This window comes from Castor canadensis, chromosome X, assembly GCF_047511655.1.
Source record: "Castor canadensis chromosome X, mCasCan1.hap1v2, whole genome shotgun sequence".
Classification (NCBI taxonomy): Eukaryota; Metazoa; Chordata; class Mammalia; order Rodentia; family Castoridae; genus Castor; species Castor canadensis.
The window spans coordinates 97353140-97377305 of NC_133405.1; the positions used below are offsets into that span (position 1 = coordinate 97353140).

The 24166-nt window shown below is 38.7% G+C and overlaps 1 protein-coding gene across 1 annotated transcript in view; it reads left to right on the plus strand.

Annotated features, from left to right (window-relative positions):
• The window catches only part of Shroom4 (shroom family member 4), a 196956-nt gene that overhangs the window by 99044 nt on the left and 73746 nt on the right, over positions 1–24166 (plus strand). The window contains exon 2 of the mRNA XM_074063628.1: positions 6934–7085. Within this exon, the coding sequence (XP_073919729.1) occupies positions 6934–7085 (152 nt within the window). The remainder of the gene's footprint in view (positions 1–6933; positions 7086–24166) is intronic.

The window sequence follows — 24166 nt, forward strand, 5'->3', positions numbered from 1 at the left end:
CATATTCTAAATATATGATACATTGTAGTCTTTTGTTAGATATAAGTATTATGAATATTTTTTCCTGTCTGTGGCTTATCTTTTTCTCTTTCTTAGGGACACCTTGATAAAGATTTTGTTTTGATGAACTCCAGAGTATCATGTTTTCTTTTATGGGTTCTACTTTTTGCATCCTACCCAAGAAATCTCTGCCCACCTCAAGGTCACAAAGATACGTTCCTGTGTTTTCCTATAAAAGCTTTATGGTTTTAGCTTTCTCATTTAGGTCTACAATCAGGCCAGTTTTTTGATAAAAGTTTATATCAGTAAAAATATAAACCTATATCAGCATATGTCCCCAGGATACATCATTTTATTCATGGATTCCAATAATAGTAAAAATTAATAAAGTTTGAATTTTAATTTTTTTAGATAAACAGACATTCCAATGAATCATCTTGCATACAGCCTGGAGTATATGTATTTCACTCTGGATACCATTGTTCTAAGTGCCTAAATACTAACATATGTGACAAACACTGATAACATTAATGTCAGCAGAAGAATTTGGTGTAAACAAATGGTTCAAGTTTACAACGTGTAAACAGGACCCCAGTGAGCCTGCCTGCTAACAACATAAGAGACCCTGGTTTACTCTGGTGGAGTCATGTTTGTGTCCTCTTGTCTGGCCCACGGAGGCAGCAGGACCACCTGCATTTGGTGAGACAATCTCACCTTTGGTTGCTGACATAGGGACTGTGCTTTTAGATCCCGTTCCTTGCCCTCATCACCAAATTCCTAGAGCTGAGTTGGACTCGGGGCTGACTTGAGTTTTTGGCAAACATGCTAGAATTTGACTTGGGCTAATCCAGGGGAAATTTTTAATGATTCAGAGCTTCAACAGCCTTTGTTGTAAGGATTAGTAAACTAGATGTCGATTAAGCAGCTGGGGAGGAAAGCCTTCTGCAGGGCTAGGTGATGCTGTTGAGCACAGAAGAGCTCTGTTGGCTCAAGGTCAGGGCAGTCCTCAGATCCAGTCTTGTACTCTGGGGCAGCTCCATGTAGGATGTGGGCAACTGCTTCTTAACTGGCAGAGGGGAAGAATGGCTTCTCCCTTTGTGCACACCTCACTCTAGCTACTTACGTGGATCACTGCTTTGAACAAGGCTTACTTACATCTTTTTAATTGGTTGTTGGTTTTGAATTCACATTTATTTAGGAGATGGGTTTTTGTTTTCTCTTTTGCCTTTCAGGAAGCAGGGGTAAAGTAGGGAAGATGAAATTAATTGGAACAGAGTTTCTTGGCTTTTTTTTTTTTAACCTAGACTGTTTTGGAAATTTGAGAGGGATTTTTTAAGGGAGGGAGTTGCTGAGCGAGACAAGTTAGGGCAGCCAGTGTCTGCAACCTGGAATCAGAGTGTTGAAAGCCTCGGCAAGGAAATTGCAGAGGTTTAAAAGCCCATATCTCCGCTGTTCAGGGCACCCACGTTGGTCTCTCCTAGCATGAAGAGATTCAAAGATATACCAACTGGGCAGAAAGGGCAGACCTGAAACAGCCCCCAGTCTGAGCACATGAAGTTTCCAAAAGAGCAAGGACTTTACCCACTCTATCATGACCCATCTTCCTCACAGTTACACTTCCCAAAGCCAGCTTATCCTCATCTCTGTTTTCTCCATTGATGTCCCAGAAAAGGCCAAATTGCTGAACAGATGTTTAGAGTATTATTAAAAGCTTGAAAATCTTTCAAAGATGCTAAAGAAACATTCAGAGAAAATAATATGTACATATGTATGTATGTATATGCAAAATTCTGGGTGGACCTTTTCTGACTATTGGCAAAAAAGACATCAATTAACAATTATAGCCTGGCATGGTGGCACATAACTATAATCTCTGTGCTCGGGGGGCTGGGACAGGAGAATCTCAAGTTTGAGGCCAGCCTGGGCAACATAGTTAGTTCTAGACTATCCTGGACTACATAGTGAAACCTTCTCTCAAAAAGAAAGAAGACAAACCCCTCCCCAAACCTGGGTTATATTGTTTGCCTTCTTATACTATAGACAGGTTGGTGGAGGTATGGGCTGGTAATTTGGCCAGAGAACTGACCAAGAAAGTTCATTTGGTGACTACTTTTTCCATGAATTTCTTGAAGGCATTATGACACTTCCATAATGCATAGAACGTACTTTGCTCATATTTGCCCCTCTATTACTCTTTCTTAGCCCCTACATCTCCTTCCACATTCCTAATAGCCCCCCTTTTACATCAGGTTCCTTTCCCATCTTCATAACTACATACAAGACAAAACATATGATACCTATCTTTGTGAGACTGACTTATTTTCACTTAACATAATGATCTCCAGTTCCATTTTCCTGCAAATGACATAATTTCATTCTTCTTTATGGCTAAATAAAACTCCATTGTTTATACCTACCACATTTTCTTTATCTGCTTATCTTTTGATGGACATCTAATCTGATTCTGTAATCTAGCTCTTGCGAGTGGTGCAACAGTTAACATGGGTATGTAGGTGTCTCTGTGGTGAACTCACTTTGATTCTTTGGGGTATATTCCCAGAAATAGTATAGCTGGATCATATGGCAGTTCTATTTTTAATTTTTTTGAGGAACCTCCATACTGATTTCCACAGTGGCTGCACTAATGTACATTCCCACCAACAGTGTATAAAGGTTCCTTTCCCCCAACATCCTCACCAGCATTTGTTGTTTTCTTGATAGTAGCCATTCTGACTAGGATGAGATAAAATCTCAGCACAGTTTTGATTTCCATTTCCTTGATGACTAAAAATGTTAAACATTTTTCCATGTATTTATTGGCCATTTGTATTTCTTACTGATTTTTAATGCTGCTCTTACCCTACTCTAATACTCACTAAATACTACTGGGTATTGTTGAAGTTGGTGTTTCTCTTACTGAATGCAGCTTTAAAATCTGATCTAGTATTTCTTTCCTTCACTTTTGTATACCTCTTAAGTTTATTCAAAAGACATGAGCAAGTATCTGCTCGCATCTGACTAAATAAAAGCTACTAGAAAGGCAGTAAGCGCTGCTAAACCCATTTTTCTTTGCCTTTACTCTCAGGGGGCCAACTTGTCACTTTGCTGACAGCTATCAGAGAACTTCATGCTTCATTGAAGATCCATCAAAAATTTCCAAATCGCTAGCTCATTAGCACAAAATGGGGCTTCAAGAATCTTTTTTTCTCATTGTTCTAACTGTGCCTTATTAAGTGTTCTAACCTTGATGGACCATTCTGAAACAATGCATAAAGACCAAGGAGAGTTGAGAGATGGATGTTAATTAGTCAGTTTGCAGGAGTGAAATGTGGGTAAAAGCAAAGTACAATGGGGAGAAAAGCAGGATTATCTGTGTCAGCAGAAGGATAATGCATGACTTTGCTAACTGTTCACAGGTCAATGAATGTTAGAGCTACAAAGGCCCAGAGCTGTCAGAGTCCCCCAAAATCATCTAGTCGGGTCTTCACATTTTACCACTAAGGATAAGAGGCTGCAAGAGGGAAAAGGGACTTGTCCAAGGTCATTCAGCTCTTCCCAGCATTCCAGACACCAGCTGGCTTTTGGTTCTATGACTTCTAATGCAATCAATTGTCAGTTACTTGGGTGACTCATGTGGCTAGCCCAGCTCTCACTTGGATAATCCACAATGACACATAAGTTAACCATTGTTTACATTGAGCTTTGAGATGTGTGTTTATACCGACAGCCATGCATCTGGGACTAATCTGAGAATTCATAACACTTCAAATGAAACAGGATAGCCATCCTGAAGGTTTGATTCAGGAAGAGCTGGAAAATTGACCAGCCTTACTGAATGGACAGCATCATAGATGTTACACAGACTCCAACAAAGGGTATGTTAATTTCAACAAGTTTTTGGTTCACACCTTTCCTGGACCCCAGCCAGAGATATCAGGAGAGTTGTGGGGAGGAAAAACAATACTTTTAAAGATGTAATTAATTTCCCTCCCTTCCTCTCTCCTGTTTGTTCTTTGTTTTTTTCCTTACCTTTTCCTTGCAAGGAACATGAACACCTGCTTTGTCTTCCATATAACAAACGTGGTGGTGGTTGGGCCACTGACCTGGAGAAGTAGCTGTCAGAAAGTCAAACAATAAATGCAAGGCATGCTGTATCTCAGGAATCAAGACATGGAGAGGGGAGGAGATGGACTAGTAAGCAATAATACAAAAAGCAGCAAGTCGGGAGGAGGTAAGGAGTCAGTTTTACAGCTCAGTAAATACCCTGCATCTGGAAAAGGGCTAGTTTGGGGTATAGCACAAGGGATCTTCAATCAAATGCTATCTCATTTCCTCATCTGGATCCATCTGGGCTCTGAGATTGTGCTGGATAAATCCTTACACTTGTACTAAAAGTGACATTATTGCACTCAACATGTTTTTCCTGAGGAAGATGCTGCTGGTGACTAAAAAGGGCCGTGGAACAGAGAAAGAGACACAAACAGTAGACCTGCGGCTCTAGTCCAAGAAGGAATCACTGCAAGAGCTCACATAGTGACAGCAGAGAGGGCAAAATAGCTGAGCTTTTGCTACAGCAGTAATTCAGCATTTTAGTTTTAAAGGTTTTCATATTCTGGCCCAGAATGAACATTGGCTGATATAACTGAGCACTTAATTAACTAGAGGTGGTACTGAATATCTGTACATATTGAAGAGGAAACTTGCTATGGGTAGCAGTAATATGGATAATTGAGTTGTATGAATAAAAAACCCGGAGAGAGTGAATTAAGATTACTGTACATTAACGGGAAATCTATTGGCATTCATTAGTTAGACTCCTGTTTGTGGTTCTCCGTCGGCCTCAGGAAGCCATTTCAAATGGCTGGTCCATGTTGAAAGTTCTGCCTGACGCCACCGAGCGCCTTCCATGGATGGCAAGAGAATGAGTCATTCAAACAGAATTTCAGCTACCCCACTTTATTTTGCTTTTCCCTTTATGTTTTTTCCCCTGGCTGCAGCCATCGGTGTCTGTGAAATAATAATGATAATGACAACAGAAATAAGAGTGTAATCTTAATTAATTTGCTGAGAGTTGGTCCCCATTTACAAATATTGGCTTGTTTTGTCTTGAGTGGTGGCGTTGGTGCCAGAATAAAGGTGTATATATATATTTTTTCTTTTTTTCAGCGTCACTCAGCTAACCTATGAGTTTTCTGACAAATGTTAATTTTTTTAAAAAAAGTTGGGTTAGCAGCAATACATTTTGTATGTTTGTGATTTCACTCAGAAGTTCAATTTATTTGATGGGGTTTTAACAATCCTGAATTAACATTTTTTTCTCTGAACTCAGGAGGTGTTATCTGCTAAACTGCACATAAGCAGTTCAACTAAAGCAATATTCCACCTTCCAAAGTGTTGGGGGGAGATTGGGGAACGCCATGAAACACTGAGAGAAAGATTAAACAAGAGTAGGTGTAAACACACCTTCGGCTAAGACCAATCTTTTCTCACCCCATTTAGGATCTAGTTTTTCCTAAGGGCTGTGTGATTTAATCATACTCCCCTGTCCCTCTGTCCCCCAGCCACCCACAAAACACTTCTGATTATGTTGGTGGCTTGGACCTTTTTTACCTGACCATCTCAGTGGACACATAAACTTGAGCCAGTAACTCCCTTCTGATGCTAGGAGCTTTCTTTGTTTCTGAAACTCCACCATTTAGTATGTTGTCCTGTACATCACAAAAATTCCCTGAATACTTGAGGACTAAGTAAATGAAAGAATGGGGCGACTCCTATCACACTGAGTAGAATTCATATTCTAATAGGTAGAACTTACCTTCACGGTAAGTGGAAAGTTAGCCATGAGCAAGGACCCTTGGGGACATTCTGCTTGCTTTGCTTTTGCCTATCCTAATGGGCTGTTGCTTCTGCCTCTGCTTTCAGTGCACCCCAGCCTGACAACCTTCTTGCCTAGATTGCCCTCCTCAGTGGGAGTATGCAGGCTGTGTTAGAACAGTAAATATTTCCAGCTCTTGCTGAAAGCCCTTTGGTGCCAGATACTGGTAGCACTGTGCTAGGCACTTGTTGGAGAGACAAACAAATGAGCAACTACTTTGTGTCTATTTTGTATCTTTTGAATTTGCAATTTCACACTAAGAATATTGAGCTGGAAACCACCTATAAGATCCTTGTGTCAACCCCCTTGTTATAATAATCAGAATTAATGTTTATTAAGGACTCGCCACTTCCAACCACCTTATATCCTAGCAACCCTGTGAAGTAGGTTATTCTTTTTTTTTTTTTCAGTATTGGGGCTTGAACTCAGGGCCTACACCTTGAGCCACTCCACCAGCCCTTTTTTATGATGGATATTTTTGAGATAGACTCTCAAGAACTATTTGCCCAGGCTGACTTCGAGCCAAGATCCTCCTGATCTCTGCCTCCTGAGTAGCCAGGATTACAGGCATGAGCCACCAGCGCCCAGCAGGTGGCTTCACATATGAGATAATTGAGATACAGAGGTATTAAGTCACAGAGCTAGAAAATAGTAAAGCCAGAATTCAGAGTCAAGTTTATCAGACTTCAAAGCCTGCGCAAAGATAGGAAAGAACTTGACAACTTTTGCTGGAGCCTAGCTCTGTGGCTCTCGCTTGTGGGTACATTTTGCAATGCCATGCTGCTACTTTAGCCACATGATTTTCGTTTTTAGAAGTGTGTTCATTCCCCCAGGAAGGGATTGCTTTATTTCTGTGTTGCCTCCTTCATCAAGGGCTTGCCCAAGCTTTGCCTTCAGTAAACAATTGCCTGTGATCAATTCCTCAGCTGTTCCCTGAGCTGCCTGGAGCCATTCCCCAGTCCTACTTGTGGCTTCAAGGTTGGGAGGAGCCAGGAAGTAGAATTATGGGGAAGGAGTCCCCTCACCGCATACTTTCTGTTTTGTTCTCTGCAACACAGATTGAAGATGGAGGCAAGGCAGCCTTGTCCCAGAAGATGAGGACTGGTGATGAGCTGGTGAATATCAATGGCACTCCATTGTATGGCTCCCGCCAAGAGGCCCTCATCCTCATCAAAGGCTCCTTCCGGATTCTCAAGCTGATTGTCAGGAGGTAAGGTACAGGTATAGAGGCCACTGAAACTATTTGGTTGGTAATAAGGTCTCAGTAGAGTTACAGGTCTCTCATTATCGTCAAGGAAAGAGGTGTTTCACATGTACAGAGAATTTTGCAGACAGCTGAAGTAGAATGACACAGGACAAAGGGCCTTTGGTTCAAATCCCGACCCTGCCTTACCCCTTCATATAAATTTATTTTGCTTCTACAAGACTGAGTTTTTTATTTGCTATTCAGAGGACTAAATGTCTCAATGTACACCAGTGTAACCCAGCATTTTTCTGTCTCTTCCTTCATAACAGGCAGCCACTGTTCATCCCCATCTCAACAGATATTTAAAGATGCTCTACCACTAACCACAGTAGGCACTCTGGAGGCTGTGGCAAATTCTAAGATAGAAACCCTGCCCTTGAGAAGTGTGCAGTCTAACAGGGGAGAAAAGACATAGATGTGATAAATTATTTAGCAGTATCTTTTTAACAGAAGCAATGAAGGAGGTTTCCCAGGGTGGTGTGTGATTGCCTAATGGATTATTCAGACAGAAATTCCTATTAAAGGAATGGGATCACTTCAGAAGGAATTAATAGGGTAAGACTCAGTAGAGGAGGTAGAATTTGAGCTAATGTGTGAATAGAATTTAACAAATAAACCACCAGAAAGGGAGGCATTCCAGGTTAAGTGGAGTGGCAGAAGTAGAAGGAAGATAAGGATGCAGTTGGACTCAGTCCTTTCTTCTGCTGCTGTTTCCATATGGCTTTTTTCCCCAGTTCTGGGGATGGAACTCAGGGCCTTACACAGGCTAGGCAAGTGGTCTTATCATCAAACGACACCCCGAGCCCATCGCCTTTCTTTCATTTTCCTGCTTCTTCTCTGCTTTGTATTGTTGGACCTCAGACTTCTCTCTTTCTACTTGTTGGTTTCCTTTATCCTATACACATGCTGAGCCTCCTTAATTATTTTTATTAGAGAATAATTTAAAGCACCTTCCCACAGTAATACTGCTTCCTCTGGCTATTGCTCCACCTTCCTCCTTTTGTTTATACTTAGTCTCAAAAAGAGAGTCTATACACATTGCCTTTAGCATTCTAACTTTGCAGTCTGAATTTGACTCTCAGAGCTCTACTGAAACAACTGTCAAAAGACATGAATTATCTCTTAATTGTCAAAGCCAATGTATTATTTTCAGTCTTCACTATATAATAGCATTTGACATTGTTGCTTCAGGTTTTGCCCTCCCTTGTGAAATTCTTACTTTTAAGATAATCTTGTTTCCTTCTTTCCACCCTCTTTTGTCCATCTTGTAACCAGGCTCCTTTATTACCTGTCATTACTCTGACCACCTTCAAATGTTGGTGTTTCCTCTAGTTTCACCCTTTCTAACTTTATTAATACACCATGGGAAATCTCACTCTAACTTCAGTTTGTATCTACATGTGGATGATTCTATGTTTTGTGCTCTAGACTATGCAACCAACTTCCTACTGGACATGTGTCTCAGAAGCATTTCAAGGACACATGCTCAAAACCTACTACATCATCTTCCCCCAAGCTCCCTACCGCGCTGACCAGGACCACCACACACTCAGTCAACCAAGCCAGAAACACAGAGCCATCTTCACTTCTTCCATTGTTCACAAGTTCTGTATCCAAGCAATTTATCCTGAAAAGAGAAAGGGAAAGGGTTTGGGGTTAGGAAGGGGGAGGTTAAATAGTCTTTCATTGATTTATTATGTTACCTTCTGGTACTGAATTTAACCCATGCCTGCCCATGTATATACCTGGATCGGAGGTGGCATGTCAAATAATGCCTTATACTATATTCGGTCTTGCTTTGTTCTTGTGGTGCTATGGATGGAACACAGGGCCTTGTACATGCTAGGCAAGCACTCTACTACTGAGGCACATCCTTAGTTCTCTCATACAGCATTGGATTGGTGGTGATTTAGGTTTTTAAGTAGGACTTCTTGGATGGGTAGCTTGATGAGAGTTCTTGTTTTGGAGTCTGATAGACCCATATATACTACTTCCTGGTTCTATCACATGGGAAACAGTAATTCCTTGTATAATCCCTTTTGCATAATGCATTCTCAGGAAATTTCAATCATTTTCCTTTCTCTAGGGTATAAAAGAAACACAATTGGAGTAACCAAACATTATTAAATAAAGATTGCATGAGAACAATGGTGTGCTTTGCAACCTAACATACAGAGAACAGGATTTGTTGGGAAATCATTAGGGGTAGCAAAGATCTGAACAGGAAATAAAGCCCCCTGTGAGATGCTGATTGAATGTGGACACCATGCAGAGGGGCTTCTGAGCCAGGCTCACAGGAATGCAAGGGTTCCCGTGATTCACCCACTCATCCTCCAAGGTGAGCACCATATGGTCTTTCTCCCTCTGGAGCAACATTAGGAGTGGCCAGAATTAAGCTTTGGAAATAGCAAGGCCCTTTTGTTTTCATGCAGTGGTAGGCCCTATGGCTCCTTGACCCTACACTGTCTACTCTTTTAGCTCCACCCCATCTCAAAAACGCTTGTCTTTGAACCTCAGCCCCTATTGGTGGAGGCTTCTAATGCATAATTTATGAAGTGATGCTGCCCTCTTGTGGAGAATTTAACTTTCACACATAGACTACCCTGGGCATGATACAGGAAATTAGTTCTTGTTTATTCCAAGTGTTTTTCCTCAAATTTGTAAAAGAGTTCTCTGTTCTTCATAAATTGAGACAGAAAAGAAACGTGAGTTCATTGTAGTTTGTGAATATGCAGCTAAGGTTTTATATGAAGGCAGAAGGTCTTTGGTTTGAGTAAGTAATCCACTGACAATGATCAAATACTGAACTTTAGGTCTTGGCTTGAGTCTTTTGAAGATGAATATGCAGGAGAGAAACTAGAAAATGGCCTGTTCTGAAAAGCTAACCCAACTAGTCCTCCTGTGTTGCCTTTCAGATAATGATTGACTAAGTCAAAAAGCTAGGTGTTATTCTTAGCTCTCCTCTTATCTGACCCCCTCCAATCCAAGTAACTCCAAGTCTTGACAATTCTAACATGCACTGAAAACCTTTCTGTTGCCTCTATCTTAACTCAATCAATCATGCTTTCTCACCTGTACTATTTTAAGAGCCTTCCCACTGGTTTCTCAGCATTCAGTCTCACCTCCTTCCAATCAATCCATTTTCCAAATAGGCATCTGAGCTGAGCAAGTCACTTCTGTATTTGAAAAAGAGTCAGGAACAAGAGCCATACCACCATGTTTTTCTCAAAAGATTCACTTCATATAGAAGATACTGTATTCATAAACCATTTTTACAAAAAAACATGACATCTAAATTATAAAGAAAAAAAGCTGTTAGAAGTACAAAAGGGAATATTAGGGAAAAACCTATATGGAAGATCTTACATAATTTAATTATGACAATAAAGTGTACTAAAAGTGAATATTTAGAAGAGTTGAAAAACATGATTTGTTAATGAATAAATTTCAAAAATTATATTTCATAGCCAGTGCATGCACCCTCTTTTCAAATATTCAAATGTTTCAAATATTTTTAAATGCTTGTTATAAAAAGAAAAACCTTTACAAACTCTTAAAAATAGAAATCACATTGACCTTGTTTTCTGATGATAATGCAAGTTTAAAAGTTTATGTTTCAAAGCAAATTTAAACAAAAATCTTCAACTTCGTGATTATTTCATAACACTTACATGCAAGTATTAGCTCAAAGAGCACCAGCAGACTAATAAAAATGAGATCATGGTCTATCAAAACTTTGAGATCACTATTCAGAAGTAAATTCATAACCTTAAATATTTTATTAAAAATGAAGAATGAAAATACATGACTAGGAATCCAATATAATATGATGTCAGGGTCTAGTTTGGTGGGGAGTAGAATGAATTAAATAGATAAACCTCCAGTAAATTTAATAAAGAAAACAAAGATGAATTACAAATAAAACTTAAATGATAGATGGAAAATTTCTGAAATTAAAGACATACCACTATAATTGTACCTTAATAAATAGAAAAACTCAGACAAATTTAACATATCTAAAAAATTTTTAGATGCCCAAAAATATTGAGTTGTAAACTAAATGGTCCTGTTAGAGTAGATAAATTGAAAACAATAATCAAAGGGAATTTTACAAAAATACTTCAGGCCTAGATGGTTTTATTAGTGAGTTCCTTCAAATTTTCTAGGAATAGTCAACTCTAATTCTGTTACAATGTTATAAACTTGAAAGTGTTTCAATTATTCACATTGCTTTTGAAGCTAGCATTACTTTGATAGCAAAACCTTACTGCTCCAAATAAGAATATTCTAATTTGTGAGTTTGGATACAAAGTCTATAAATGTATTGCAATACTATCAAATCTAATTCAGTAATATAGGAAAATAACAATTCAGTGTGTGTGTGTGTTGGCTTTTTGAGATAGGGTCTTGCTATGAAGCCCAGGCTGGCCTCAAATTCATGATCTTCCTACCTCAGCTTCCTGAGTGCTAGGATTACAGAAGTGCACCACCACATCCAGGTAAGACAGAATTTTTTTCACATTTTTTATTATTGATGTACTGGAGTACATTGTGGCATTTACCAAAGCCCTTACAATATATCATAGTTAAATTCACCCCCTCCATCAATCTCCTTTATCCCTCTTCCTGCATTCCTTGAATAGGTTCAACAAATCTCATTTTTCTTTTTTTATATATGAGTACATAATATTTCCAGCATATTCATCCTCCAACACCCTTTCCCCCTCCCACTGGTACAAACCCACAAACAGGACCTGTTTATCCTTCCTATTTTCCATTTTTTGAAAAAAAGGACATTTTTTGTTTGTTTAATATAGCTACACAGGGAGTTTCATTGTGACATTTCCATGTATATATGTATTATAACCCAAAATGGTTCATCACCCTTTTTTCCCTCCTTTCTACCTTAGTCCCCTTCTTCTGGTGATTTTTTTTTTTTGTGGTGGCACTGAGGTTTTAACTCAGGGCCTCATGCTTGCTAGGCAGGTGCTTTTACTGCTTGATCTATATTCTTGTATAGAAAGTACATCAACTATGTTCACCTGAAAAAAAAATTTTAAGGTAAACTCTTGAGCCAGGTATGGTGGTTCATTCCTGTAATCTCCATTGCTCTGGAGGTGGACACAGAAGGTTCAGGTGCTGCTCTGCCCCCCACCCACATTAGCATAAGACCCTATCCGAAAAACAAACTAAAAAGTGAAAGGACTTGGGATATGGCCTAACAAGCATGAGGCCCTGATTTCAATCCCTAGCACCAATTGTTGAAAATAAAATAAAATAAAAAGGTAAAATTTTGACTATCATATATATACAAAACCAAACATATTAATTAATGATTTTATTTAACTCATATGAGCAAACCATAAGGTTTGACTTCTAAGGAGAAGTCAAAGAAACACAAAAATTCAGCTTAAAGGTAACCATACACCACAATAACCAATTAGACACTGTTACCAAGCAATAACAGCCACATACGTAAAATACTGGGGAATGCCCTTAAGAAGAAATAGCATAACACAAAGAGGATGTATATGGAGGAAATTAAAAACCATATAGAAAAAAGTGTGTGCAAGTAATATTTGATGGTATGGCCAGTCTTAAAGCAGTATTAAGTGATTTAGAAAAAAAGGAAAAAAGCAAGACCATATTTAATGAACAGTATGTTCACATACCCTGACTTAGGTATGTTCTCCATAGACAACTTCCAAGCCATTTTTCCTTCATCCTGGTGCAGGAGCCCTCTACTTTTGTGTCAAACAAGCAGCCTTTCCCATTCTCTTTTCCTTACCAGTGTCATCTATCAGTCTGTAGGTCATTTTCCCACTTCCATTTTATATTTTGGTACCTGCTTCATTGTCATGTTATCTACCCTAATTCCAGCTGTCATACTGAAAGATTGCATTGTCTTTTAGAGAGTCACAAACTTTTGTCATATGAGTCCTCAATCTTAACTTCAGGGATAAACCTTTCCATGTCAGTAACTCACTTCCCTGAATATATACCATGGACCTTCCCAAAATTTGTTATTTGTTATTTTTGAGACAGAGTCTTACTATGTCGCCCAAGCTGGCCCAGAACTCATCCTTCTGTCTCAGTCTTCTACGTGATGTGAGTACAGGCATGTGTCACCACACCTGGTTCTCACCAATTTTTAAGACAACAAATATTGTTTGAATGTTGGACCTATGCTACAGTCTGGTGACTCAAAGAACAAAATAGTTATGATACCTGCTCTCATGGACCCGATACCTCCAGTCCTTCTTGATTAGAGTTCCTCATCTGAACCACAGAGCACAGAAAATATTTTTGACTCTTAATTTCAGTTTTCCCAAGGATGATACCTTGGAGGATTTTAGCTGCGTCAGGGAGAAGTTAATTCATTATACACAATGGTTGCTTTAGGGCCTTGGTTCTCACTGGTGAGTATCACTTAGGAAGTTGTTAGAAATGCAAATCATTGGGCACCACCATAGACCTACTAAATCAACTCTGTGTTTTCCAGCAGTGTGTTTTAACAAGCTTTCTACATGAAAAGCTGACAGTTTGAGAACCACTATTTTGAGGCATTAGGACTTAATTCTCAGGAATCAGTTAAGAAAAATCAAATCAACTCTCTGATAACAACCTCTTTCCATGTAACTTTCTCATTCCCCATTCTCTTTATACTTGCTCTTCTGTATTATCAAAGGCTCAAATTTCATCTTCTCCCTATTTTATTATCCTCATTTTAAAAGATCGCCATGGTCCATGACTCTCTGTTCATTTAATCTGAGCCATCCCATTCACTCATGACTTTAACTACTACCTCTGTGCTAATGACTATCTCTAAATCTAACCTCCCCTAAAATTCAGATTCCTATGTTCAGCAGCCCAATAGAAATCTCCACAGGAAAACCCAACAGAAATTGAAATGCAGTATGTATGAATCTAAACTCATTAACTAGCCTATTAAACTCTCTCTGCTGCCAATTGCAGTTGGTAGTACCATCATCCGCCCAGCCATCCAAGTGAGAATGTTAAGAGCCATTCTTAAATTCTTGCCCTCTCCCTCACTGAACCCTGATGAGTTTGCCTTTTAGACAGTTTCAGAATCCATCCTCTTCTTTTCCTTTCCTCTGCCTCTTCCCTAACTCAGGCGCTCATCATCTCCTGAACTATTTCACTAGCCTCTCAAGCTGCCTCTCATCTGTCTACCAAGGTGTTGCCACAGAGATGAATCCAAAATACAGATTCAATTATATCAGTCCCTTGCTGAAAACGTGTCAGTGGCCCTCATTGCCCAGGGGCATGATATAGAAGACATTTTATATTCTCATCCCTACCCACACCTGCAACTTCATCTGGCACGTCTCGTTTTTATGCTGGAGCATTCCCCAAGAATATCATGCTGTTTAACAACCGTGTGACTTCATATCCTCCTTTCTACTTGTAACATCTGTTTCCTTTTCTTTCCCAGTTGAATGCTTGAAAACTCAGTCCTGGGGTGGCCATTTCTAGGATATCGTCTTTGATACTTTGGGTTGATTTAGGTTGTCTTTCTCTGGATCCTATCAAATTCTGGCCTTTATCTCAATGCATTGAAAGAATCTGTTTCTGTATTATTTTCCCATGGGCCAGTCCTGCACACCACCCATTTTTATATGACCTGCTAACTGAGAGTGTTGTTTTTGAATATATTTTAATGGTTGAGAAAAAAGAAAAGATAGTATTTCATGATATGTGAAATTATATAAAGCTCAAATTTCAGTGTTCATAAGTAAGGTTTTATTGGAACAGAACCATACCTATTCGTTAATGTACTATCTAGACTGCTTTTGCGCTAACACGAAAAACCTGAGTAGTTGCAAAAGGTGCTATGTAGTCTGAAAAGCATAAATATTTATTATTTGTCATTTTACAGAAAATTTCTGGCCCCTAGACTAGAAGAGCCATGAAGGAGGGGCTGCTCCTTATTCATTATTGTGTCCTCAACATGTAGTACATTGTATAGCCCACAGGAAGGACTTAAGAATTATTTTTTCCACATTCTGATATAGCAAAGTAGGAAAGACTCAGGATTCTTTCACAAGTCCTGAATAACTGATGCCCTTGAGGGGCATTTTTTTCACGGCCACCTACATTGGTCTATGACATTGTATTCATTCTCTTTATGAGTGTGGCTATCCATGAGACTTTTTTTTTTAAACTCAAGATCTTGTACTTGCTAGGCAAGTGCTCTACCACTTGAACCATGTCCCCAGCTCTCTGTTTTTAATTAAGTCATTAATTCTGGGTACACTGAGTAAAAAGCAAAAATCTGGTGGTTTTTCTGTTTATTTGTTGTTTTATTTTGTTTTGTTTTGTTTTGGGAGAATGGATCTTGCTGTGTAGTCCAGCCTTACCTTGAACTCATGATCTTCTGTCTCAGTCTCCTGAGTACTGGGATTATAGGTGTGTGCCACAAAAATCTAGTTCTTATCATGTGAACCTGATATCAAAATCTTGGACCAACATGAAGATTATGGAAAGGTACTGCCATATCTTGGAGCTTTGTCCAGGCCAACCTTCCTTGTTATCTTCTCTCTTTTATTGTCATGATACTTTTGCCATCTATAATTAAATAAGGAGTTAAAACTATTAGCATTTAAAACTGAAATAGTTCTATCTTATGTTTATATATCAAGGCTAGGAAGAGCTTCATAGCTGATGCAGTGTTAGACAGGTGCTGGGAAAGCAAGAGATAGAAAATCAAAATAATATTATAAAGAGGGGATAGTTAAATTATGGTCTGTGGCCAAATACAGTCTGCTGTATGCTTTTGCAAATAAAGCTTTATTGGAATACAGTCACGGTTATCCAGCTATAAGGTGTCTGTGACTGATTTTACACTACAGTGGCAGAACTGAGTAGTTGCAACTGTCTTTGTGTTACCTACAAAGCCTAAAATATTTACTACCTGGCCCTTTACATAATAATTTTATTGATCCCTGGTAGAAGGGATCCTCCAAAAACAAGACCTTGAAATCTATCTAAATGTTAAAAAGACTAAAAGAGAATTATCATAATCTGCAAGTGGGAATGAATCAAAAATCACAGAATAAACCCACAGAAATGGTAGGCAAATTGATGAGTTTTAGTTATTCTTTTAAACTTGGGCTATAGTGTGATTGATATGAGGCAAAATGAATATTATTTGGGTCTATACAAGTGTATATTTGCTTGCTTACTTGCTTCTAGTCACAAGATCTTTATCAGGTGCATCTGAAATGTAGATACTGAGTTAGCTGCTGTGTATACATGGAGAATAAGACAGACATTTCCTGCCCCCATGGAGCTTATGGTCTGTTGTGTTTGACCTTGGCATGACTTTGATCAAGTTTATATAACCTCGTTTAGCCATTCATTTTCCATCCATATAATGTGACTATTGCCTCTTTTGTTATTGTAAGGATTAAATGAATTTATATACATATATACTTTAAGTCATCTAAAGAATGTTTAGTGCCAACTATGTGCTGAGCACTATTTCAGGAATTACTGAGACAGCAGTAACTAAAACAGATTTAGAAGGAAATCTTGCCCTCACAGGAACTATCTTTTAGGTAAATACATTAAAGTACCTGAAACAGCATAGGCATTTGGTAACTTTACATTTTCCTGAGTAAATAAAAGGAAGGCAGTACTTATGTTTTAGTATTGATTTTAGTGGGGAGTACAGTGCTTCATTGCAAAATTTTCTTTCACTAGCTAGCACTTTTGACAACATAGACCAGTTGCTATTATCAATCACACAGCACCTTAACAGTTGTCAATCAGAGTAATCATTGGGCAGGCTAGCTCAAGTTGTGAAAAGCAGTGAGTTCCAGAATGGCCCACTTCCCTTTTATTAAATGTGCCCCTCTGCCTTTTCTTTTTTCTTTTTCTTTCTTCTTCTTTTTGTGGTGCTGGGGATCAAATCTAGAGCTTTTCACATACTAGGCAAGCTCTCTACCACTGAGTTATACCCTCCAGACCCCCTGTGTGCTTTTTCTATGTTGCTCCTTGGCCTAGATAGTTTTCTGCCCTTCTTTGCTAAACTAAAGATTGGCAGTACACCAAATTCAAGCTCCAATCAATCAAAGCTAATTGAGGTCTTTGTAATCACGGTACTCAGTGACTCCTTTTTATAGGTAAAAAGACAAACAAAAAACCCCTGAGGCCTAAAGTGAGCAAAGACTTTTTAAGGCCACAGAACTTGAAAGTGACAGGGGTGGCTAGATCAAGCAGCTGCTTCTTACTAGTAGATAGCTTCTACTTTCCACTGGTTCTAAGATCTCACATTTGTTACCCTCTTCTAGGAAGCCTTCCTGCATGTGAGGGAAACCTCTTCTTCCTGTACCTAAAATAAGTTTGTGATTCTATCCTTTACCTTAACTTGTTACTCTGCCAACTCCTCTTTTATGAATTGATCTACTTCCAAGGGGTTCACCTCTCCTGGATATAGGAGACTGCCCCAGACTGCCCTCCCCCAGCTAACTTCTTCCTGAGCTCCAGATTTCCATTCCAAACTGTATTACCCCTCCCCCACAATGTCCTGATATCTCTATTTTTGTCTGTGGCATCTTTCCCGTCCCCATAAGTCAAGGCTCACAATTGTAGAATTCTCTTCAATTCCCTCTTTTATTCTCAACCAAGGCCTTTCTGAGCTCCCTCTGTAGTGTTTCTAATATCCATCTCATCCATCTCTGCCTTCTTCCTGCCACTGCCAGGGACTCATTACCTCTTGTCTGGATGCCCTCCAGCCCATTCTTTGCACTTATGCCAAATTAATCTTCCTAAAGTACATCTCAGTATTTATTTCAATCAGCAGTAATTGTGCTTCGGGTAAACCTCATGAGTTATGAGATCTCTATTGTGCTCAGCCTGGGTCATGTCATTCTCTTTCTCAAAAAAGCTCCAATTGCTTCCAGAAATAAGCCAGAATACTTGATTGCAGCACTTATGACCCTATGTAGCTAGATATAAATGCCTTTTTTCTGTCCTTATCATCCTGAACCCAAAAAGGTATATTTTAAAAGAGTATCTCCTCATTTGGACATAGCCAATCCTTTTACCTGTGTCCTGGATGTAATTTCCCTGCACTTACCATTGTCAACACTTACCATTGTTGAACACTACTACTTTCTTAAAATTTCCTCTTCCTTTCGCTTCAGTAACACTGTGCTCCTCATTTTTCTGTGGTTTCTCTTGTCTAATCCATTTCTATGATTACTCTTCCTCTACTTCCCCTTAGGTATTAATATTTTCCAAAGTTCTGTACAAGTTTCTCCTCTACACATGATGGATGATTTAATTAATTCTGTGACTTAGCAAATAAGACATCTGAATTTCCCACTTTATCTCACTCTCCCTCAAATATCCCATTTCTTTCTTGGTATCTACATTTGTATGCCCAACACATATCTCCAGAGTTCTACATACACATATTAAACTCATTAACTTCCACCTTCTCATCCTGATAAAATCTACGTTTCCTCCTGTGTGCCTCTATAAAAGTGAATAGTTTCCAGCAAAGCCAGTTTTCTCAACTCCTCATTTCTGTGTCTAATTGATCAAGTCTTGGCCATTTTTACCCACTGAAAAATTCTCCTATTTCCCTTTTCTTATTTGTTCATTGTAGCAGTCTCTCAATCTACCTTCAGTCTTGCCGTGCTCCCTATCTCCTGAATTTATTCTCCAGATTGCAGCCAGTGTCAAGTTCTGGATATATTTAGGATAATATCCAAGCTCTTTAATTGGTTGAACAGGCTCCTTAAAACATAACCTCTGTTTATTACTACCATCTCTGCAAGAGCTTTCACTCTTAAGTTGTGGCTACATGGCTACATTCAACTACATGTACTTCCCCAACAATAGCATAATATCTCATATCTCTGTGCCTTTCCATAGTCTGCTCTTCTTCCCAGAACAATGACTGCTCCCTTCTCTTCTACACTTAGCTAACTCTTACTCAACACTACAAACTTGACCAAAGCTTTACTACTTCTAAGCTTTCCTTAGCCATTGCATCACTGGACTGGATTAAGTTTTCTCCAATAAACAACACTCTGGCTTCCTCTGTCTAGAATTGTAACAGCCTATTTGCTTATCTATTTCCCCTTTTAAGTTTTGGGCAGCGTCCATAAATTCATCCTTGTATCTTCAGCATAGGCATACTGGTGTCTAGCAAGGTTACCTGGTCAATATTCATTGAATAACTACTTAAATTGAATGAATGTGTGTCAGGCAAGGCCAAGTGAGAGTCATTGCAGTGAGAAGTGGAGGTCAAGAATACCAGAGGTGTTGGGTTGTCAGGCAACAAAATACTTAAAACTTGAGGTGGTGGATTTAGTAAAGGAAGGGGTATGAGTCAAAGAAGAGTCCAAATTTTCTTACTTAATAGACTGGATGGAGTTACAAGATATTAATTACAAATGACAATCATAAGAATTAGCATTTATTGAGTACCTACTGGGTACTTAGCATTAGACTAGGTGCTTATATACATTATATCAAAAGTAAGGAGAAAATAAGCTAGTTTTTCTCATGTAGAGTTTGAAGGATCTGTAAGACTTAATGTAAGTATAAATGTCCAGTAGGCAGTTGTAACTGTGCTTCTAGAGTATAGGAAAGAAACTTGAACTCAGAGAGTTGTTTAAATAGATGATAATTGAAGCCATGAGGATGAATAGGATTTTCCAGAAACAGTAGTACAGTACAGAGAGAAATGGAAGAGGTCTAGGGACTAGATAATAGGGGACATATATTTATTAGCTAAGCACAAGAAGAGGAACCATTCATTGATTAATATGAAAATATTTACTAGGCCCATACTCTATTCCAGCTATTGTTGCAGAAATTGGTGATACAGCAGTGAACAAAATAATCTTCCCCCTCATGCATCTGATCTTCTAATGGGTGGGAGAACTAGACAATTATCACAGAAAAATAAACATATTCTATGATACCAGTTAGTGATAAGTGCTATGAAGGAAAATAAAGCAGTATAAGGGCATATAAAATGTGGACATGTAGAGGCTATGAGGAGACTTTAGCTAGTTCAGGGAAGGCCCCTCTGAAGATATTTGAACAAAGAATTAAATGATAAGCTCTATATAAAGAGCTGGAGATAAGCACATTCCAGGCAGAGGGATATCAAGCATGCAGATCCTTAAATGGGGAAAAACATAATATATTCAAAGATCCAAAAGAAACCTATTGAAACTGGAGTTTGGTAAGCAAAGGAAGCATGAAGGGAGATGGGGTTGCAGAAGAAATCAGGGCCCACTTACATAGGGCCTTGTAGATACTGGTAAGGAGTTTAAATGTTTTCTAATTATAGAGAGAAACAGTTAGGAGGTTCTAATCAGGACAGTGCTAGGATTGTTTTTGGACTTAGAAATGATCGTCCTGGCTGCTATATGGAAACAGATTGTAGGGGGAAGAGAAAACAGAAAAACATTTTAGGACATTAATTACAATAATTCAGCTAAGAAATGGTGATGAATTGGACTTAAATTTTAATAATAGAGATGGTGAAAAGTTGTTGAATTTAGAATTTGTTTTGGAAGACTTGCTATTGGGTGAGTTGTAAATTGGGAAGTTTTATGACAGAGAGTGCGTAGACAATGGATTAAAAGGTTCCTTGGTTTGGACTTGACTAGCTAAATAATACCACTTACTAAGGTGGTAAAGATGACTAGGAATAAATTTAATGGGTGGAGGGAAGAAGTAAGAGACAAATTATTTGATTTTGTACATGTTAAATCCAAGATGTCTATTTGGACATGCCAATGTTAAGTAAATTAGAGGAGTCTAGACTTTAGGAAATATATCAAGGTTGAATATATAAATTTTGGAGTCACTTCTGATCCCTACAGATTTGATATTAGGTGAGATCACTAATGGGTTAAGTGTAAACAGCAAAGAAGAGAGGTCCTTGGGATTGGCCCTGGGATACGCCAATATATAGGTAGGACAGATGAAGAATAATCAAAATGATAAGCTGAGAAGTGGCTAGTGAGATGGGAGAAAAACCCAAGAAAGTGGTATCCCATAATTCATGTGAAGAAACTGATTCAAAAAAGAAGAAGTAGTCAGCTGGGTCAAATGTTGGTAAGACATCAATTCTGAGAGTTGACAATATATGGAGGTCATTGGCAACCTTGATAATGGAATGTTGGAGACAAAAGCCTGAATGGATTGTTTCATGAAAGAATGGAATATGAAGAGGTGAAAACAGTAAGTCTTCCTAGGAAGACATCTAGAAAAATGAAGTATTAGCTTAAGAGTCAATTAGAGTAAATATATATAATTTTTATTTGTCAATTATTAAAATTATTCATTTTTTAAGAGTGGGAAGTTTTCTTTTAAGTCACAATTATTAAATATCTGCTAATAGGAACAATTCAGTAATGAGGGAGAAAATGATGTAGAAAGGAAGTTATAGTTACAGCAGCATGGTTGTTGGGAAGATTGAAGCAGACTTGGAGAACTGAACTTGACAAGAGTAAGGACAGTTCACCTACATTAAGAGGACGTAAAGCAAGGTTAATTGCTGATATGGTGATGAAAAGAAAAGGGTTCTCTTTTCAGTATTTCTTTTTTAAATCGTTATAAAGGGTCACCATCATCTGAGAGTGAGGGGAGAAAGGAGGTATGAAATGAGAAACAAAGGACAATCAGAGATGTGGGAAGAGACATATGGAAGAGTGGTGTCATGGAAACCAAGGGCAGGGAGAGAATTTCAAGAAAGAGCAGTCCATAAATCAATAGGGTTAAGTATTATTGCAGTCAATTCAGATGAACACAGAAAATAGACTATTGAGTTTGCTAACTCAGAGGTTATTGGTTGACTTTGGCCAGACAGCCTTTGTTAAAACGTTACAGGTAGAAGTACAGTTTTAATGAAGAGTGGATGGGCTGGGATCATAGCTCAGTGGTAGAGCACTTCCCTAGCATGCACAAGGCCCTGGGTTCCATCCCCAGCACTGCAAGAAAAGAGCGCTTGGAAGGTGAGGGATTGCATATATAAACATTTTTTGTGTGTGGTGCTGAGAAACAAATCTAGGGCCTTGCACATGCTAGGCAAGTGCTCTACCACTGAGCTACACCCCCATCCCAGCAATTCCTTTTAGAAAAGGAAAGTAGCAGGGAATAAGGTGGGAGAGAGAGACCTATTTATCTTTTATTAGACTATGAATTCCTTGAGGAAGGACATGGCAGATTGACACAGTACACCTATAGTGACTTATACAGGATGATACTGCTGGTTTCTAGCAACGGTTGAGTGTAAGAGTAAATGAATGAATTATGTTCCCAGATTAAGTCAACAGAATCTTCTAAGATGTTCTTTTGAGAAAATCGGATCAGTTCTGCTATCCTTAAAACATGTGGTTGGAAAGACATCTTAGGAGTAGAAGAGTAGAGATAACACGAGATAGTTCAAATACAGTCTGTGGTCTCTAGACACCCACCTCTCTGCCTAGTATATAGGTAAAGATCTGGAAGGTCTAACTCCAGAACTGCCCCCTTTGCATGGGGTAGAAAACACTGAGATGGCTAGAGGTTGTGTGGGATTGCAGTTTCCTCTGCCAGGGTAGCTTAAAAGTTAGCCACGGTGGAGAAGGGAGGAAGTTGGATGCAATAGGCATCCAGCTGTATTTGAAGGGTATAAATGCAGCAGCAAGAAAGGAGTTGTATGGAATGGGATCTGTGTAGATCAGAGCATACTCAGATGAAATCAGTGCAAGGGTCGTTTAACCTGACTATCAGAGAAACCATCTTGACAGCAAAATTTATTGGATTGTTGGTTAACCTTTGAGAGGAAATAGTGGAAACCTTGCCACTGAGTCATTTGTCAGTATTTACAATTAGACAGGACAATGTCTTTGAGAAATAATGTAGCATAATACAAGGAGTGGTTTTACTCTGTCCCCAGAGGGATGGACTGGATGTGACCTAATAGCTTTTTCCTACACTAATTTGGTTGATTGTGTTGAGAGAAAAACCAGGTTGATCATTTGTTTGTTTTCCCTCTGTTGAGTGACTCATACTTGAATTGACCACAGGCATACAACCTAAAGAATGCGCACTGATTAGGCAGATAACAGAATGTAGATTGGGAAGCCCATAGGTTGAAAGATAGAACTCCCCAAATCTTGGAGAATTAGTCAGGGACAGGTAAAAGCTCCATAAAGTTAGTAACTTGTGCTGCTAACCCTTGATCTCCAGGACAAGGCTCCAGTGCCTGGAATATGGTATTTGATGAATAAATAGCTGATGAATGAATGAATTAACATCTTGGGGCAACCCCTAGGAATACCATTGTAAAACGAGCAGTGGACTGATAGGTCAGACAAATTCCTTAATATCTGAGTCACTCTCATTTCCTTTTCAATGATTTCTTCAATGAAAGCAGGTAGATAAAATACTTGGAATTTAGCATCTTAAGAATTATTAGCTCTCTTTCCCGTCTATTTTTCCAGACTCAATCTCTCCACACAAGTCAAATTTTCTGTTTATGTTGTAGCACATTGAGAAGAAAGAAAAATATGCCTTTATGCTTCAAAAACAAATATTGATGTTAAAACAGCTTAGCTTAACATTAACCAATAGCCACAGGCAATTTTTAAAAAACAATAAACAGCAAAGGCAACTACCAGGTATGATATTCCTTCAGTCTGCTTTTATCATCTTGTCCCAAATCTTAATTCAAATAAAACAACAATGCTTCTGGCAGCATATTTTTATTCTTGGAACTTGCTCAGTATCCAAAACATCAAGTCTGCCTCTCTCAGTGATTAACTGTCATTCCCATTGTGTTGGACACAGAAAAGCTGTTCCCCTAGCCTTGGCTGTTGGTACTAACCAGTGGGAAACTCCAAATGTACCTGTGTAACCTCTTTTCTATCAGATTTCCTTCTTCTGTTATTTTTGTCCTTCCCCACCAGACAGAACTTATAGAGAAAAGAATAGTTTCATTAAGGAAGTGATACCACTAAGTATATAAAAATCCCTTTCCTTAAAGCAGAAGATATTTTCAGCTT